At 37.3% G+C, this 19,768-nt stretch overlaps 1 protein-coding gene across 9 annotated transcripts in view; it reads left to right on the top strand.

Annotated features, from left to right (window-relative positions):
* SPAG9 (sperm associated antigen 9) overlaps positions 1 to 19,768 on the top strand; it is a 126,574-nt gene that overhangs the window by 93,530 nt on the left and 13,276 nt on the right. For all 9 annotated transcript variants that reach the window (XM_070560716.1, XM_070560715.1, XM_070560714.1 and 6 more), the window contains 15 exons: positions 182 to 233; positions 2,722 to 2,852; positions 4,540 to 4,596; positions 5,629 to 5,802; positions 6,377 to 6,506; positions 7,226 to 7,315; positions 7,564 to 7,731; positions 8,190 to 8,361; positions 10,090 to 10,308; positions 10,587 to 10,782; positions 11,986 to 12,111; positions 13,398 to 13,478; positions 14,188 to 14,255; positions 16,248 to 16,396; positions 17,720 to 17,891. In XM_070560716.1, coding sequence (XP_070416817.1) covers positions 182 to 233; positions 2,722 to 2,852; positions 4,540 to 4,596; positions 5,629 to 5,802; positions 6,377 to 6,506; positions 7,226 to 7,315; positions 7,564 to 7,731; positions 8,190 to 8,361; positions 10,090 to 10,308; positions 10,587 to 10,782; positions 11,986 to 12,111; positions 13,398 to 13,478; positions 14,188 to 14,255; positions 16,248 to 16,396; positions 17,720 to 17,891 — 1,985 coding nt within the window. The remainder of the gene's footprint in view (positions 1 to 181; positions 234 to 2,721; positions 2,853 to 4,539; positions 4,597 to 5,628; positions 5,803 to 6,376; positions 6,507 to 7,225; positions 7,316 to 7,563; positions 7,732 to 8,189; positions 8,362 to 10,089; positions 10,309 to 10,586; positions 10,783 to 11,985; positions 12,112 to 13,397; positions 13,479 to 14,187; positions 14,256 to 16,247; positions 16,397 to 17,719; positions 17,892 to 19,768) is intronic.

The following is a 19,768-nucleotide window of genomic DNA, read 5'->3' as shown; positions in this document are numbered from 1 at the left end:
ACCTGTTTTTTTTCTGAGAACAGTGCTATGAGAATGTTCTCCTAAAAGAATACAGCTAAATCCTCTGTTTGGAAAAAGAAAAATAGTCATTTAGTGGTGGTTAAAATTTTTGACCTACTCGTTCATTCTTTGAAAGGATGAACTCAACGCAAATAACGTGTCTTGGTTTTTTCCCCTCTAGAGCTCGTGCAGAAGCTGAAGATGCAAGGCAAAAGGCAAAAGATGATGATGATGTAGGTTTATAATTTTGGACTTTTTTTCTTACCTTACCACATTTTGGTATTTTGGGGAAATCTTGCTAATTAAGCTTTGAATATAACATTGTAAAGACAAAAAAGGAAGTCAGAAGACATGTTTATGGTCATGAATAGGATAGCTCATGCTTCCACATGGTATCCAGTGCTCAGCTTTCTAGCTACATGTGTTGTGCTCATTTTTCCTCTGTGACTCTGCTCTGACCTGGGTTTGCATGTTCAAGCTGAAGGACCAACTGGGATATTTTGGAGTTTTTTGTTGTTGTCTGCTTTCTTTCAGATTTTGACCTAGGAATTTGAAAGCTTTATTAATAAAAATGTTCAATAGTATTAAACATAAAAAGATGAATTCTAGAAGTTTAATACTAGGCAATTAGCCCATATTGTTGTCAACATATATAAATATAAAAGAATAAATATGAGCTTCTTGCCAATATTGTTAGCGTACTAGTTATTCGTTCGTAACTAGGTTATCATTCCTGTAACAGATGTTTGCTGATCAAATGTCACACCTGAGAGAGATGGTGTCCTGGACAGAATGATTATTTGGTGCCACTTCAATCTCTTATTTGTATTTTTTTATGTAATATTTGATACATATAAAAAACATGTAACGTGTAAGCTGTGAATAATAACATTACGTTACAATAAATGAACATTGTGAACCTACCACCCAACCTAAGAACTATAACATTATCAGACATTGAATTTACTCTGTGCTCTGCCCCTCCCAAGGAAACTACTGTCTTATATTTCTCAGTTTCTTACCTTTAAAAAAAAAAATGTTATCATGTCACACACATACAAGGTATGGTTTAGTTTTCTTTTTTTTTGCATTTTATACTGTATTTAGTCTTGGTGTTACTGCACAAAAAGGGGTTTCTCTGCCTGACGCACATAAAAAGCCAATAATTACACCACTGGCTGTTGAGAAAAGGAAAGGCTTTATTGCCAGGTTGACCAGCAAGGAGACAGGAGGCAAGCCTCTCAAATCTGTCTCCCACATCCAGGACTTGGGGCACAGTCTAAGAGGTTAGGGGGAGCAGGCTGTTATGCAGAAGCGCTGATGGGGCAGGTTTTGATTGGAGGACTTTAAACATTTATGGTAAGATGTAGAAGGGGCATTAACACTGAATCTTCCTAGACAGCAGACCCCTTGTTTCTGATGAGTCCAGCTTTCAAGTTCCAGTCCTTTGCTTCCGTGGGGGGCAGAATCTTTGGTTGACAGTATTATTTCAGGTCAAGATTTTCTCCTCTGCGCACACTCTGGCTACATGGCTTGTAATTTTTGGCTCTGTACAGCTTTTAACACTCTGTTGATAAGATGGGGTCAGTTTGAACTAGTCCCGTGGTTACATTGGAGACTTGCTTCTTTTACTTAGTATTATGTTTTTGATATCCACCTGTGTTGTAGTATAGTGCTGTAGTTCATTCATGTTCGCTGCTTTATAATACCCCATTATATGAATATATGACAGTTTTTGTATCTGTTTTCCTATTAATGTTTAGGTTGTTTTCAGCTTTTACAACCATAAACAATGTGATTGTTATGAACGTTATGGTACAGGTCTCCTGGTTTCTCCAGGTTATGTACCTGGTAGTGGGATTGCTATGTTGCAAACACAAAGTCCTTTAATCATTTGTTCTTTAACTTTTGTTTAAAGGAGAGGCCAAGTTCTGTGGCAGGAGGACAAAGGAAGAGACTGCTGAGGGCTAAGCTCAGTCTCTTTCTTACTGTCCCAAGCCTTTCAGCTTTGATCCAAAATGTGCATACTCCACTCAGTAAAATAAAAGCCCTACTGTTAAACCAACCTTCCTCTCAGAAGAGCCTTTAGAAACCAGCAAGAGAAGCAAGTTGACTGGAGCATGGCCTTCTGGGTTTTACCCTATTCACATTCCCTATTCTCCCTAAGAAGAATTCTGGTTAATAGAGTGGTCTCCATCTTAATTGTATTAATTAGAGTTGGGTACCTTGGTAGTAACTTTCCAGTAAGTTTACATTTTGCACTGTCCTTGGGTGTATATATGGATTGGTAGTTTGATAAATGAACCCCTTTTGGAACTAACTTGTAACTAATTTCTGAATAACTAGCATTTGTTATAGAACATGAATTTAAAATAATGTTGTTAGAGCAACATTTCCAGGTGACCATTTTAAATCTATGTAGATAACAGTTAACTTTCTTCATTTTAGTTCAAAATCTGCACTATTCTTTGTATTTCCTTTATAATACATTCAAATATCTGTATTTATATTCAGAAATTAAATCGTCTACCTCTTTTCAGTCATAAGTAATTATTTAAATCTCTTTATTGATTTTATTTTTATAAAGCCATTTTTATTTAAGTGATTCATTAGTTTATAAATTAAAGAACGTTTAAAAGCTTAAAGATTTTGCTTAAGTCTGAGATAATGCCAAAACAGATAAAGGCTTCCGAGTGATCTATAGTCTTTTTTTCATTATAGAGTGATATTCCCACAGCCCAGAGGAAGCGGTTTACTAGAGTAGAAATGGCCCGAGTTCTAATGGAGAGAAACCAGTATAAAGAGAGATTGATGGAGCTCCAGGAAGCTGTTCGATGGACAGAGATGATTCGGTTCGTATGAGAAGTTCCTCTGATGTTTTCTACTGTTGTTTCCTAGGTTTGAATATTCCTTCATTCACAGCTAGAGTCCTTCTTGGGGATCCAAGGCCCTTGCTCTGTTAATAGGAGAGACTTTCTAAAGTTACACTTGAAATTAGTAACAAAATGCGATCAAAGTGGGTGTCTTTTGGGCCAGTAAGGGCTCTTGAAAAATGTTTAGAAGTCCCAGGACTTCTAAAAGGCAATTGTGATGAACTTAGGGATGATAGTCATTTTTCAAAAGAAAATTTTCATTTTTCAAAATAGAAATTGACACTACTTTTGCAGTAAAGTTAGGAAAAGATATAAATTTCATCTATCACATAGGAAACTAAATCATTTTTACTTAGTATCTTCCTATAAAATACTCTTGCTTGATTTTCCTCCCTTTCTGACTATTCATGCAAAATGCAACTTCTGTTGACACCTATGTCAATTGGATCTTAAGTCTCACCTAGTGCTGCCATCTAACGGTCATATTCTTAGTAACAGTATTCCTTACTTTAATTTAGAAAAAGCTTATGAAAAGTTTGTAAATTAGTTGCCACCTAATTTGCCCAGATTTTTTAGTTTGGATTGTCATATCAGATTTACCAGTAACGGTGCACAACTGACACATTGTTTTAAAGTTTATGAATGTATTTCCTAACCTCCAACTTTTACTTCCTTATGATTTTATCATTTATTTAACAATTTATATATCCTTTACCAGAGTCATATGAGAACAAAGTATTTCATATAGCACATTTACAGTTTTGAAAAATTGTAATTGCTTATAACTGCTAAGAAGGAAGGAGATCAATACTCTAATCTTTATTTATTGGACAAAGAAACTAATGTACTAAGAAGTGTGTTCTTAACTCCAGCATTTAATGGGTACTATAAATAATGAATAAATATTTTAAAAACTGAGGCATGTAGGCAGGTTCCACTTCTCATAACTATTTTTAATTCTAGCAGCCAAGTGGTAGTCAGCAAGTGAAAAGAAATGGTAACTTACTTTTAACTTTTTCCATTGAATTACAAAATGTTTTTAAAACATTAAAAAAAAATTTTTTTTAATGGTGGAAAGGGGGCCCTGATAGTGGTGACAAGATTCTTACCCCCTTGCTAAATCAGCTTGGAATGCCTTATTTTCTGAAATTTTGTTGAATTACCTATCAATCCACTTTATCCCTTTCCCTGATCGTCTTTTCAGTGATGGAAGAGTTTTAGTCCTGTGAAAAATGACCCATCAGAACAGTCAAGTTACAAGCTGTTTTGTGAGAGCTGGGAGTTAAAGCGATAGAGACCTTTATGGGAAGACAGGGATTTACAAGGCAATATTTTGCTAAAAGGGAGAGTTGGAGGATATCGCTTCAATAAAAATTTTTTAATATTAACATTCAGGCATGTTGACTGTCCAGCACAGGTGACAGCCTTGTCTCTCTCCGTAGATGGAGCTCTCTGAGGAAGGGATGATATGTTGTTTACCTTTGTCGGACGAGCCTTAGCAGACCGCCTGACTCGGGATGGGCCACTTACCATTTACTGAGTTTAGTTGTTGACTCTCCTCTGTGTATCCCATGAACTTCTTGGGTTGCTTGTTTTTCAGATAGAAAGCTAGAACATCTCACTGATAACACAATTTTTCTTTCTTTTTTTTCCTTTTTTAATGTAGAGCATCAAGAGAAAATCCAGCCATGCAGGAAAAAAAAAGGTCAAGCATTTGGCAGTTGTAAGTATCTAACAACACATAAAGACATTAGACAGCACTTTGAGGCAAGAAGATTACAGTCAAAACTTATTTGTAAGAATGATTTTGTGTCTTCTTTCTTTCGCAAATGTGGGGTATATAGCTAAACTGAACTTCTTCTTTTTGATACTTAGTGTGCCAGCTCGGTAAGGCTGTTCTTGAGGACAAAAAATAATGCTATCGTAAGCTGCATCATGTTGGTTATGCATTTGGTGGAATCCTCTGCTAAATTAAATAAAATAATGGGGAATTATTCGTAGAGTTGATAATTACCTGGCTCCTCATTAAATAAGTTACTGATTCACTGGTTGTGTGATTGTAAGGAACAGGGTGAAGATTAGAAATTTAGTATTTGTGGGGTTTGAGTAGTGTGTGTTTATGTGTTTTGGACTTGAATTATGTTTGTGCCAGAAGTACTGTGCATTTACTTTGTTGAAAACTTACCCCTTTTTGGTAAATCTGCTACTTTATAGAAGTGTTGAATTTTTTTTTTTTTTGAGTGATGTGAAAATAGTTATTTAAATTGAGCTTAATAAGAGGGTATATAAGATGTATGTTAAAATGGTAATATGTGTTCTTGTACTTTATTATAACTATTTTAGAACTGGCATACTAAGCTTCTGTTCAAACCATGCAGCCATAACCTTGCTGTTTAACAACCAGTCTTACTTTGCACCAAGTTGGAGCTAGCTAAGAGTACCATCTTATTTTATTTCTTCATTACGAAAAGTTCCCTGTACTTAAGAGCTTCTTCCTTTCATTATGGGAATTGTTAATTAAAGAAGAGGAATCTGCTACTCTAAGCAATAGTTTCTCTTTCCTGAATGTCTGAGTTTGGCTGTGAGTTATTGCTAAGGCTGCAGTGTGTGATAACAAAAAATCTTTTTGCAGCTTCTAACCCATTGCCTTGTAAAAGCACTCTGGAATTTGTGGGAAATTATGGATTTTTCTTCACAGTGCATGTAATGCATACAGTTAAGCACACAAACACACATAGACTTTTTTTCTTTTTAGTTTTAGCCGACTTTTCAGCTCCTCAAGTAATACTGCTAAGAAGCCCGAACCACCTGTTAATCTGAAGTACAATGCACCCACCTCTCATGTTACTCCTTCCGTCAAGAAAAGAAGCAGCACCTTATCTCAGCTCCCTGGGGATAAGTCCAAAGCCTTTGATTTCCTCAGTGAAGAGTAAGTACTTTCCAGACTAGTGGTTATGCCCTAAATAAGTTAACAGTTCAGAATATTCTTGCCCCTGATCAGATCAGCTATAAGGGTTCAGATAAATCTACAAAGAAACTATGTCTGTAACTTGGCTACCTTTAAGTAAATTACTCATAGTCGACACCTTTTATGAAAATTGCATTTCACAGTTTTCCAAAGAGAAGGATTTTTTTTAATGTCTCATTTTTGGTATGACAACAGTGGTTAATGTTAATAGAAATGTTAAAAGCCTGTATTAACCTTTATCCTAATGTTTGAATATTTTGTTTGGTGTCAATAAGACTTGGTTTTCCATCCTGACTCTGCTACTCATTAGGTACATGAACTTGGGCAAGTTAACCTCTCAGAGCCCCAGTTTCTTTGCCTATAAAATGAGTGTGATAACCTATCTCAGAGGTATTAGGATTAAATTATATCGTGTCTATGAATTATCTGACACAAAGGTAATTTTTTGTTGTTGTTTTTGCTATTTTAGCAGGAGAGGGGAGATAAGCTGTTTTATATTCACTTAATTAAGAAAAGAAATTTCTTTTCCTTTTAGAACTGAAGCTAGTTTAGCCTCACGAAGAGAACAAAAGAGAGAACAGTATCGCCAGGTGAAGGCGCATGTTCAGAAGGAAGATGGTAGAGTGCAGGCTTTCGGCTGGAGTCTGCCTCAAAAGTACAAACAGGTGACGTGTGCCCGTGGGAAGAGTTTCTGGGGGAACATGCAGGGAGAGAAGAGTGTGCCTGTGCACGAAGAGATCGAAACACATACCCCAGACCTGCTCGGTTCAAACTGCATAGGCTTGGCAAACATTTAGAGAAGTGTTGGGGGCAGTGCTTTTCAGGCTATTTTAGAAAACAGCCCTAGAGCTCAGAAGAAATGCCTCTGAGTCTGTGAGAAGGGAGAGGGGTCGACAGGTGGTGGGGTCGACGGGTGGTGGCCGAGTGCGTGGAACTTGAGGTATCCTGCTCTGTTGGAATATCTGAAGATTTTGTTTTTTAAAAAAACAGCATCTATTGTTTACAAGTTTTAAAAAGACATTGTCGTGGAGCTTTTCAAACTGTTGACTTAAAACTCAATTCAGGTCTTCAGGAACTTTACCCATCTATTCTGTATTCCCTACCTGTAAATGACTCAACACATGCGTACACACACGCACACTCACTCCCTCCCACACACACACGAATTAGTGTGTCTCTTCTGAGCTCCCATAGCATCTTGTTTATTTTCTCTAATTGCCACTTGATTTTTTCTTATTTTTCAAATAAGAGTGACAAAATTAACTTGAACTTGATTTCAAAGAATAAATATGTAACAGCAGCGCTTGCTCATGTCTCAATGTTTCTGTCAGTTCACTTTTGATGAGGCTCACCGATGGCCTTCTCTCCCCTTCCCAATTATTAGGTAACCAATGGTCAAGGGGAAAATAAGATGAAAAATTTACCTGTGCCTGTTTATCTCAGACCTCTAGATGAAAAAGATACATCGATGAAGGTAAATTAATTTTGAAGTTGAAGGAAATGTTTCGTAAACTCTGGGTGGATCTTGTTCCTAAACCAAAAGTGTTTAAGTTCTACTTCTATGGATGAAGTTATTGTTCATTTTGTAGTTTTAGACTGGAATACTTTGAATATTAAAGGCTATGTTTATAATCATTAGATTTTTTAAAGAAATGTGAAAAGTTCTAAACATTTTTAAAGAGAAAATTGCTTAATACCTTTTTTATTTTTTAACCCAAAAAGCTGTGGTGTGCTGTTGGAGTCAATTTATCAGGTGGGAAGACCAGAGATGGTGGTTCTGTTGTTGGAGCAAGTGTATTTTACAAGGATGTTGCTGGTTTGGATGCAGAAGGCAGTAAACAGCGCAGTGCATCTCAGAGTAGTTTAGACAAGTTAGATCAGGAACTTAAGGTGAGTGCGTGCACTAACGTTTGACCTCCTTGGTTCTGAGACTATTAGTTTAGCTCTTGGATCCAAAACTTACTTCTGGATCCAACTTCTAATTAGGATTACTCTGTCCTTGCTTACTCCTCACCCTCTCTCTCTTTTTAAAATCAGTTTTACTGAGATATATTTTACATACAATAAAGTATGTATTTGAAATGGGTACAGTTCAAAGAGTTTTGACAAATGTATACACTTAGGTGACAACCATCACAATCAAGATATAGAACATTTTTATCACTAATCTGCTTTAACTGCTAGTTTTTAGTCTAATTAATATAGAAAGGTGGTGTATTTTCAGCTTTTCAAATAATCTGGAAATAAACTTGAAATATTATTGCCCTTTACTATAATGGCACAGCCTTATGAATATTTACATGTACATATCATTTTAAACATTCATTTTTCTTACTTGGCCTACACAGGAACAGCAGAAGGAGTTGAGAAATCAAGAAGAATTATCCAGTCTAGTCTGGATCTGCACCAGCACTCATTCAGCTACGAAAGTTATCATTATCGATGCTGTTCAACCGGGCAACGTCCTAGACAGTTTCACGGTTTGCAACTCTCACGTTCTGTGTATAGCAAGTGTGCCAGGTAAGAGTGAGTCGTGCACCTCTTCCCACCGTCCACACCTCCTTCCTGGCAGGAACTGAGTTGGTTACTGGAGATATAGTTATGAACCACTTTCATGGAATTTATGTTCTATTTGGGGAAGACCAAAAAAAAAGTGGAAACAAATGACTAAATAAGATATTTTGGGATGTTTTGAAGAAAATAAAACAATGGTAATATAGGAGGCAGAGGACAAGGAGCTGTTTAGATTGATTAGTAAGGGAAGGCCTTCCAAAGTTCGGGATTAAATATTACATCATGTGAAAACATTAGTTTAAAACTTAAAGAGCTTCCTGATACATCTACACAATGGAATATTGATAAACCATAAAGAGACATGAAATTCTGATACAGGCTACAGCGTGGATTAACCTTGGAAACATTATGCAAAGTAAAATAACCAAACACAAAGGGACAAATATTGTATGATTCCACTTATATGCGCCATCTAGACAAGGCAAATTCATAAAGACAGAAGCAGGTTAGAGATTGCTGGGGCCAGGAGACCTTGGGGAACAGGGAATTACTGTTTAATGGGTACAGATTTTCTATATAGGGCGATGGAAAAGTTTTAGGCATAGATAGTTGTGATGGCCTCACAACATTGTGAATGTGATGCCGCTGAGTTGTACACTTAAAAATGGTTAAAATGGCAAATTTTATGTTATATATATATGTATATTTTACTACAATAATATTTTTAATGTGGTATAAATAAAAACAGCTTTCTACATAAAGAAAACTGAAGAGATTCATCTTTATGTTGTAGATGCTTCATTTTTAAGTGTCTTACTAATATCTTATGACACTGTGTACACCTAAGGGGATTAATTTTCATTTTTTTTCCCCCTTTTTTTTTAAGATTTTATTTTTCCTTTTTCTCCCCAAAGCACCCCGGTACATAGTTGTGTATTTTTAGTTGTGGGTTCTTCTAGTTGTGGCATGTGGGATGCCACCTCAGCATGGCTTGATGAGCGGTGCCGTGTCCACACCCAGGACTCAAACTGGCAAAACCCTGGGCCGCTGAAGCAGAGCACGCGAACTTAACTGCTCAGCCACAGGACCAGCCCCTAATTTTTTTTTTGTTTCAAAGATCTTATTTTTCCTTCTTCTCCCCAAAGCCCCCCAGTACATAGTTGTATATTTTAGTTGTGTGTCCTTCTAGTTGTGGTGTGTGGGACGCCACCCCAGCATGGCCTGATGAGCAGTGCTAGGTCCGTGCCCAGGATCCAAACTGGCAAAATCCTGGGCCACTGAAGCAGAGTGCATGAACTTACCCACTCAGCCACAGGGCCAGCCCCTGATTAATTTTTAAATAGTGGTGGAAGTCCATATTTCAAATAGTAATCTTGATAGTTAAAAAAATTTTTTTTGCTGCCTTGTCAGATATAATTAAATTTCATTGTTTTTAACCTCATGTTAGGTGACTGCTGAGGAGCTCGTGTTAAGAACAGAAGAGTCATTTCTGACATTTTCATGTTTACTTCTGCTTGCATTAATAGAAGTATTATCTTAATCTTTTAAGCTACTATCTCATTTTGTGAAGGTTAATTGAAATAATATTTAAAGTTGCCATCTTGGCAGTAGATTCAAATAGCTATTTGTCTCCCCTGCACACTCTTATTTCAGACCTATAGTTGCCTTAATGGAGAAAATGCTCTTTACAGGAGTTTACTTAGCTATTGAAAGAAGGTTGATCTTGTTTTTCAGGAGCGCGAGAAACAGACTACCCTGCAGGAGAAGAGCTGTCAGAATCAGGACAGGTTGACAAAGCGTCTTTATGTGGAAGCATGACAAGCACTAGCTCAGCAGAGACAGACAGCCTGTTGGGAGGCATCACGGTGGTTGGTTGTTCCACAGAAGGTGCGACAGCAGCTGCCACTTCCCCTAGTACCAATGGTGCTTCTCCGGTGATGGAAAAACCACCAGGTATCTCTGTCCTCCTTATGTACTATCTCTATAGGGTCCAAGCCTATCCCGGATGCCTCATGATGGACTTAGTTTAGATCTTAAAGTGACAAGGATGAAAGAGCTTGAAAGAAGATGCTGTCATTGACTGTTAAATGAAGTCAGGAATTCTCAATTTCATGATAAAGTGTGTGTAGAGGGGTAGGCAGAATGGAATTCGATAGCAGAGGTTTGTGTGGTGAAATTATTGGAAGAAAGCTCAAACTTGGAATAGTTAGCATGTTTTATTTATTCCATAGAAAAGGAAGCAGAAAATAGTGAAGTTGATGAAAATGTTCCAACAGCAGAAGAAGCAACTGAAGCCACAGAAGGCAATGCGGGGTCAGCTGAAGACACTGTGGACATCTCCCAAACTGGCGTGTACACAGAGCATGTCTTTACAGATCCTTTGGGAGTTCAAATACCTGAAGACCTCTCGCCAGTCTATCAGTCAAGGTACACAAATGGGTCAACAACTTAGGAAACCACATAAGGACACACATAAAAGGAAGCAAAATCATCTCAAGCAGCCAAAATATTCCCACTAATTGGCATTGTTCTGGCAGATTTAGATGCCATGACTTATTCCCACTATATCTTCATCTATTCCACTTGATTCTCTCTGGATATTTTTTTCCCATTTATTCTCTGTTCCTCCCAACTTAAAATGAAGTATCTTAATCAAAATCTTCGTGGTCACTTTCTCCTCGGTGTGATTTTTTTTTCTTTTGAATTGTTATACTCACTCTTCCATTCTGTCAATAACTTTGCCGTTTTAATCCTCGTGCCTGCTTTCACTCCCACTCTAGTTATCAGCAGAAATTGGCCATTGTTTCAATTTGCCATTATTTCAGTTTCCCCTGGGGGCTTGAATGACCTTTTTGATTTTAGTTTTCTGGCAAACATTTTATTAAAAAACAATTTGTTTTAGGTTCTTCCTTTAAAAGACTGGTGAATCAGGCCCCATTTAGTGAATTCTTTAATCTTCTTTCTTGCTTTCTCTAGGCCTGACAGAAAGGCGATGAGGGTCCATCTAAAATGGATCCTTTTTACAATTTAATATTCTTCCTCTTAGTGTATAGAGCAACCAAGTGCCTATTAACATTTAATTGTTAATTTAAGAATAAAGACTTTTTTTATAATTAGTAGGTTGATTTGTGTGTTTTGAATTTGATAACCCAGTTATACCTTTTTCTAAATGTGCTCTGAAAATCCAAAAGAAAGAAAGTTTTGGGGTAGAATACATGTATATTTCAACTTACTAATTTATTTTAGAAAATTCTTTATACTTCATCCCCCATCTGTGTGTGTGTGTGGTTTTAAAACAAACTGTCCCTCCCTCTTCTCTCTCCCCAGAAGAAATCCATAAAATTCAGAATAACTGTAAGGGAGAACCATCATTGTAGTCTGGATTAACTGCTGCAATTCATTACCATGTCTTAACTCTCTTATCTGCACCTTGGGCCTCCTAGTATATTAATGGTACTTCTGGTACACTTGTTGAAATATTTAATGTAAGCATTTAACTTTGGCTTTTCTGGAATTTTAGTGTTTGATCTGTTTTTTTTTAACTGTAAACTAAAGCATAAGAATGATCAATCTCTGAAAATTGTAGGTAAGCATACTCAGATTTTTTTCCTTTTGCCCCACCTTTCCCAGTAATGACTCAGATGTGTATAAAGATCAAATACCAGTATTGCCAAATGAACAAGACTTGGTGAGAGAGGAAGCCCAGAAAATGAGCAGCCTTTTACCGACTATGTGGCTTGGAGCCCAGAATGGCTGGTAGGTGCCAACTCTTTATATTAGCGTGTCTTTAGTCTTTTACTTTTGCTTTTGAAATCAGAAGATAAATAAGTAAACTGTGGTACATACAATGCAAACAACAAGTACACATTAAAGCAAACACTTATATATATACACATTTTGAGGTTATATTGCAACTACCTCATAAACTGGACTTGCATTGGTTCTAAATGGTAAACCATATGTTTCTTTGTCACAGAGCATTCCCTTTATATAATATTCTTAGAAGAAGAGGTAAATAAAACTTTAAAATCTGGGTGATCCAGAAATAGAAGATCCTGAACAGCATAGAGGCAGAGAATGATTTATGCATAGAAGGTTTATATAGGCTAGAGTGTGTTCAGGAAATACCGGGAATTAATTACTAATGTATCTGGCTGCAGAAAGGCCCAATTCCAAACATGACTTCTTAAGCAGTTCCTAGGAAAACCAGAACAAATCACAGTCTGGAATCTTAGGAGATGATAACTAATATTATGTGGTCTGTTCACTTTCTAGTAGTGTGGGGAGTCTTCCAAAATTGTGCTTTTCCAAAGGTTAAGCAAGCTCACTAGTGCGTGTTTTCCATAGGGGTCTAGTCCTACAAAATGAAGGGTTGGCAGGATTTTTCCATGAAGGGTCAGATAAGAAATATTTAGGCTTTGTGGCCATATGATCTCTGTAGCAACTGGTCAACTCTGTTGTGGTGCAAAAGCAGCCATTGTGTTAACAATACATGAGTGAATTAATGTGGCTATGCTCCAATAAAACTTTATTTTTGGACACTGAAGTTTGAATTTCATATAAATCTTGTATGTCTTCTTCTGACCTTTCCCAAACGTGTAAAAACCGCTTTTAGTTGCAGACTGTACTGAGACAGGTAGAGGGCTGGATTCGGCCGTGAGCCACAGTGTGCCACTCCCTGGAATAAACCGCTCTGTCATCAGAGAGTTACAGTTCAGCATAGTAGAAAAGTACGATCGTTTTTTTCTTTAAGTACAATAATTTTTAAAAAAAGATTTTAGCTAAGGGCTCTGAAGTATGGGGTAGCCTGAAACTAACTGACCATGCATTATTCTAGTTCTGACTTTTCACTTTTCATGTGTTTCTGTTGCTAAAGCAGCTTATTTCTCTGCCCTAGGCCTATGCTTACTCTCCTTGCTGTTTTTGCCCCAAATTTTTATGTTACTCTTCTTTCCTCCCGAGGGACCTTTGTGGTCATTAGTAGATATAAGGAATGACTTGATGTTCTCTATGCCTTACCAGTCTTGATTTTGTTCTTGCAGTTTGTATGTCCATTCATCTGTAGCCCAGTGGAGGAAATGTCTCCATTCTATTAAACTTAAAGATTCGATTCTCAGTATTGTGTAAGTTTTATTTTAGAAATTCTTCCTTTTAAAAATATGTGTTTTGGTACAAACTAGATTTTAAGACTATTAAAGCTAACATGTACTTCTTGACTAAATCAGCATCCAGATTTTTTTTTACCCTCTTTATGGAATTAGATAAGTTGAGTGAGATTGAAACTCTAACTAGAAAGTAAAATAGAAAACTTTAAGTAGAAGAGAAAACTTGCCAGGTTGATTCCTCACCATGCGGTGAATTCTTTAATACTTTGAGGAGAGAACCAATTAATACCTGTTAATTTATATTTGTTTTAGAATATTCTTTATATTTTGTGAATATGTTGGTTGGGGCATTCATTTACTTAGTCCTTTTCTATATGTTGACTATCAAAAATCAGACCGTTTGTCTGTTAAGTTCACAGAGCTGATTCTGTTAGTTCCACTCAAGGTGTGTGTCTCTGGTCTGTGGACCTTTTGTCAATAGTCTGCAATGAGGAGCTTGGACCAGAAAGTGAAACAACTGTCACCACACATGCTGTTTATTTAGTTCAGCGGACATTTTCATAGGAAGACGTCCTCAATGAAGAAAAGAGTGTGTTCATTTAGGTTCTGGTGTAGGCTCCTTATCTGTCACAGATTGGCCCTTGGAGAGCCTCTGAACTAGTTCAGTGGCATGCGGTCCCTTCCGTACTCCCGAATGGAAGTTCTGAAATCCCTTTCCCTGTTGCAGACATGTGAAAGGAATCGTGTTGGTGGCCCTGGCTGATGGTACCCTTGCCATCTTTCACAGAGGAGTCGGTAAGTTGTTATGAATGTATAACATCTACATCAATGTGTTGCTTTGCAAAAGCATTTTCAAGCAGATTGGCTTCTTATATTTAAATAAATGATAGTTAATAGGAGAAGGAATAAAGGTTTAAACTGAATGGTAACAACATATGACATCAGTAAATATGTGAGTGCCTGCCTGGGGGCATATGTTAATAGTTTATATAACTCAGGGAAAATATGTTTACCATAACGAACAAGTCGCTTGTCATTTCATGGTACTCTTATATAATGTGACATGGAGACATTTATTTTTCATCCATATATTTATGAGGAAAATTTAGTGAGAGACTACCTTTTCTTTTGTTCAGTATTTTAAAAATAATTTGCATCCCTTACATCTGGAAAGTTCCTATAAAGAACTTTTAATTGGGTAAGGTTTAATCATTTTCATGTCATGTTATTTATATTCTTCCCCTTTAAAACCAGTGTTTCCATCATCTATAGATGAAAAGGTGGTGGTGTCAGAAAACCTGCACTGAGTTAATTAAGTTGAGGGAATTGAGCGTGTAACACTTCATAACTCCTTGGTATATGTATCAACCAAAACTGATAATTTATTTCTACCTACTAGATTGGTAGATCAAGGAAATATTATATAAACACAAATACACCGAATTCAGATTTTAGCAAAGCTTTCCCCAAAGTCTCATATCCTTTTGGGCTTGGAGAAATGTGGGGTAGATGGTACTTGGGCACCTTTGTAGCTGGCCATTGCCTAGAGATTGCTGGTTTATGACTCCATGTCTTCCAAGAGCGAGAGGGCTCTGTTTCACCTTATTCAGACCCTTTACAGACTTTCTCTGAGTTTAATCCTCTTAGCAAATTAAGGGAAAGGTTCTGATGTCATCCTCATTTTATAGATGAGAAAACTGAGGCACGGAATGTTTTAATCACTTGTTTGTGGTCACTCAGCTAATAAGTGGAAGAGCCTAGAAAAAATGGAATAATAAATGTTTTGGTAAACTGAATCCAAAATTATATTGACAGAACAGACAAAATACATTTAATAAAGATAAATGTAGAGTCCTGCATTTGGGTTCAGAAGAGTAAGATGAAGGAGACATGTCTGAAGAGTGAGAATTACCTGAAGATTGACTACAAACTGAATACAAGTTAGTTAACATCTTAAGCCTCCTAGAAACTGGTGTCCAGAATAGGGCCAATGATAATACTGCTCCACTCTGGTAGGTAGACAACATATTAAATGGATGTGGACAAAGCAGAGTTAGGATGAAAGGTCTATAAACTGTAGTATGTACAAAATACGTGCCAAGGATGCTTGGAAAGAAGCCATAGGGCAGTAACAAAGAAGCGGGACTGGATTTATTCTGTTTCCATTGGGCAAAATTGCAGACTAAAGGGCGATTACATACAAAGAGACAGACTTTACCTAGGTACAGGGAATATTTTTCAGACAATTATAGCTTTCTGAAAATGGAACAGCTGCTTTGTGAGACAGTGCACTTTCTTTCACTGAAATTGTTCAAGCAAAGCTACAAGGAAAAGCAAGCTTCCAGTGGTTGGTTCTCATTTGTATTTCTGTCATCACCAGAATTATAGTTTGCATAATTCCTAAAGTGTTAGCAGTGAGTTGCCTTTGAATTCAAGAAACTACATCAAAATGCAAGTGAGTGAGAGATTATCCAAAAAATAACCTTAAATCTATTCTAATTCTTAAAATATTATTATAAACTGATAACTTATAACTAGTTTATCACATGACTGCTGTTGAGAGCATGGGGTCCAGGTACTAGGTGGCCAGATGACCTTTGCTTCCCCAACTTTGCAGTTTATAGAATAAGAGAACACAGTCTCTGCAAATAAAAGATACACTGAATACACGTATTTTGGGGTGCTTCATCAATAAATTTCCTTATACACCCAAATAGAATGTTTCTTGTGTTAAAATTGAGTAAAAAGTGTGTGCATTAGCTAATAATCATATTTCTTATTTTAAAGACGGGCAGTGGGATTTGTCAAACTATCATCTGTTAGACCTTGGACGGCCTCACCATTCCATCCGATGCATGACTGTGGTACATGACAAAGTCTGGTGTGGTTACAGGAACAAGATCTATGTGGTTCAACCAAAGGCCATGAAAATAGAGGCAAGTTAACCCATGTTTTCTGTACTTATTGAATTTGAATTATCTGAAGACTTATTCTTTTCAGCTTCTTTAGGAATTGTTTTCTGAGTCGTGTGTTTTAGGGCGCTTTGAGGATGCCTTGGATAGCATCTTAGCTTTCCGTGTTGCTTCACTGCTCTTGCCACTTTTGACTATGAGGGTGGGAAGTAGTTTTTTTAAAAAAGGAAGAATATTGACCCATGATTGTTTAAATGTGTGTCTGAATATCCATAGATGCCTACGTGTATTCTTTGAATATGTGGTTGTTTTGTTTTGTTTTGTTTTGACTTTTTGTTTTATTCTTTTTTTGAAAACTGGCACCTGAGCTAACATCTGTTGCCAATCCTTCTTCGTCTTCTTCTCCCCAAAGCTCCCCAGTACGTAGTTGTATATCCTTCTTTGGGACGCCACCTCAGCATGTCTTGAGCGGTACTGTGTCCGCACCCAGGATCCGAACCAGTGAAACCCTGGGCCGCCAAAGCGGAGCATGTGAACGTAACCACTCGGCCACGGGGTCAGCCCCGTGAATATGTGGTTCTTGATCTGTTTAGTTATGTATGAATTGTTTGGGAGGAAGATTCCCAAGTCTCCACCACCCCCTGTGTATCTGGGCGAATCCATTTGTATGTCACAGACTGAGAAATAAGATAGCAGTGAGAATTTGTTGTAAAAAGAAAAACCTCTTAGCATTGCTTTCTTAAAAGTTTTGCTATCATATATAAATTGATTCTAATTGTTTAAAAAAAAGAAAAACTTACAGCAGGAAAATTTTAAGATAAAAGTTCTCCTTCTCCCTTTGACCCAAAACCCATTCCCTTCCCTACAAGTCCCAAAGTAACCATTTGGTGTCTTTTTTCCAGATTTGTTCTGTAAATGTAAAAACACACACACACACACACACACACACACACACACGGAGCAATGTAGGTTCCTTTCTGTTTAATTATAAATAGAATCTTACTTTGTATATTGCTCTGCAACCATACAAAATCCTGAGATCAAATTTAGTCTTTTTGTTGAACACTGTTACATAGTATGGATGTGCCTGTATTGCTTTCCTAAGTTGATATACTGTAAAATGCTGAAATCCAGCATCCTTTAGTTGTTTGTTCTTGATTTTGTTTTGCAGTTCAGGATAAAAGTAGTTGTGTCTGTATATAAGAGTAATCATATTTAAAGTGTAAACAACACTTAGACTCCTCTTTTCATATATAGTCTGCCAAATTGTTGTGCAACTTAGCACAGTTTTTAAACATGAACTCCTATGTAATAAAAGTAATATTGTGCCTGAACAATCTTTCCTAGAAATCATTTGATGCACACCCCAGGAAGGAGAGCCAAGTGCGGCAGCTTGCATGGGTGGGTGATGGCGTGTGGGTCTCCATTCGTTTGGATTCCACGCTCCGTCTCTATCATGCACACACTTATCAACACCTACAGGATGTGGACATTGAGCCTTATGTAAGCAAAATGTTAGGTAAGCTTCCACAGCATTTTATCTTTGTCAATCAAAGAAAATTCTTTTTGTTTTTGTGTGTGAGGATGATTGGCCCTGAGCTAACATCTGTTGCCAACCTTCCTCTTTTTGCTTGAGAAAGGTTGTCGCTGAGCTAACATCTGTGCCAGTCTTCCTCTATTTTATGTGGGATGCTGCCACAGCATGGCTTGACGAGCAGTGCTAGGTCTGCTCCCAGGATCCAAACCTGGGAACCCTTGGCCACCAAAGTGGAATACACGAATGTAACCACTATGCCACTGGGCCAGCCCTGAAAATGTTTTATTTTTAAATGGTCTCAAATGCTCAGTAGAACCAACGAATAAATTGCCTCAGGAATAGTGATCTCTTCTCACTGAAACTATCAGGCCAGATGCTCTATCTACCTTGTGGCTATTGACAGAAATTTAGGATCATTTTTGACTCCTCTCTTATTCCCCACATCTTGAATCAATCACCGGGAACTGTCAAGTCTGCCTCCAAAAATATCTTAAATCAAGTACTTCATCTCTACCACTATCCCTGTAGGCCAGGCCACCATCCTTTCTCCGCTGGATAACCATGAACCTTGGAGCTGGTTCTCACTTCCACTCCAGTCTGTTCTCTGCATAGCAAACTATGTGCAAATATCACTGTGACATACTTCCACTTACATAGTGCCAGCCATTTTTAGAATATTCCTGCCTTTAAGTGAGGTGATGTTTTGTGACATGTCCAGAAGAACTTAAATGGCCTGGACCACTCTCCTCACTCACTCTGTTCTGCCCACACTGACCAAATTCAGCAAGTTCTTTCCCATTTTAGGGCCCTCACATGTTCTTTATCCTCTGCCTGAGATGTTCAAGAAGAACTTCTTGAAGGTCCCTTTTTACTTTGCTTTCAGGTCATAGCTTACGTGTCACATCCAGAAGAGACCTTTCCTGATCTCCCAGTTTGACTTAGGTCCTCTCATACTTTTCCTTTATGGGCTTATCATTACTGTGGTTGCACCAGTATTATTTGATTCTTGTTTACTGGCTCTCTGCCCCACAGACCATAAGCCCCATGAAGGGCAGAGGCCATCTCTGGTTTGTTCCCTGCTGTATTCTTAGCACCTAATAGTGCTATATGACTATTAGGGAGTCATAAAGGCTTCCTTTATGAAGAGAGGTTGAACTGTGTCAGTGGTTTTTAACCTTTTTAGGGTCATTGCCCTATGTACCCTCTGCCTAGAATCAGGGATATACTTTGACCATAGGTTAAAGATCTCTAGCTTAGGCTGAATATTGTTAAGGCTCCTTCTAACCCTGTGATTCCATGATCACCCTCAGTTCTTATAAGTAAAACTTATGAGTGACTAAACGCTGTTTGTCTTAAATGTTTAATGGTTTTGGCTCTCAAATCCCAGAAAATAAGATCAGTTGTAAAAATTCCCTTGAATTAAAAAAGTGCGTTCATTCTCTCTAAATTATATGCCTACAGTGTCCTAAAATTTCTAAACTGCTTTAGAACGTAAATGTGTAAACAAGGAAAGAGTGTAGATTTTGTTAGCCAAAGTTTTTATCTATGTAAAGAAATTTAAGGCAAACCAGAACTCTTTTAGCTTATAAAATCAAAAGACATTTGATTTCCCAGTCTAGTAAACTCTTATTTTTGTCGAGGATTTTTGTTTTGTTTTGTGGTTTGGTTTGGTTCGATTTTGCAGCTGCCTAATTAAATCCTGTGTCATATTTCCTGATCAACAGTACCTTCTTTCTGAATGATAATGTAATGCCAGCCACTTTTAGATTTTTCTTTTTCCATTAACCATTAATTGTCAGGTGATAAAGCCAAATGAGAATTTATTTTGATGTACACCTTCAGGAAACATCCAGCTAACT

This window comes from Equus przewalskii, chromosome 10 (assembly GCF_037783145.1).
Source record: "Equus przewalskii isolate Varuska chromosome 10, EquPr2, whole genome shotgun sequence".
In the NCBI taxonomy this organism is placed as follows: domain Eukaryota; kingdom Metazoa; phylum Chordata; class Mammalia; order Perissodactyla; family Equidae; genus Equus; species Equus przewalskii.
This window is presented reverse-complemented; position numbering and strand designations above follow the sequence as displayed.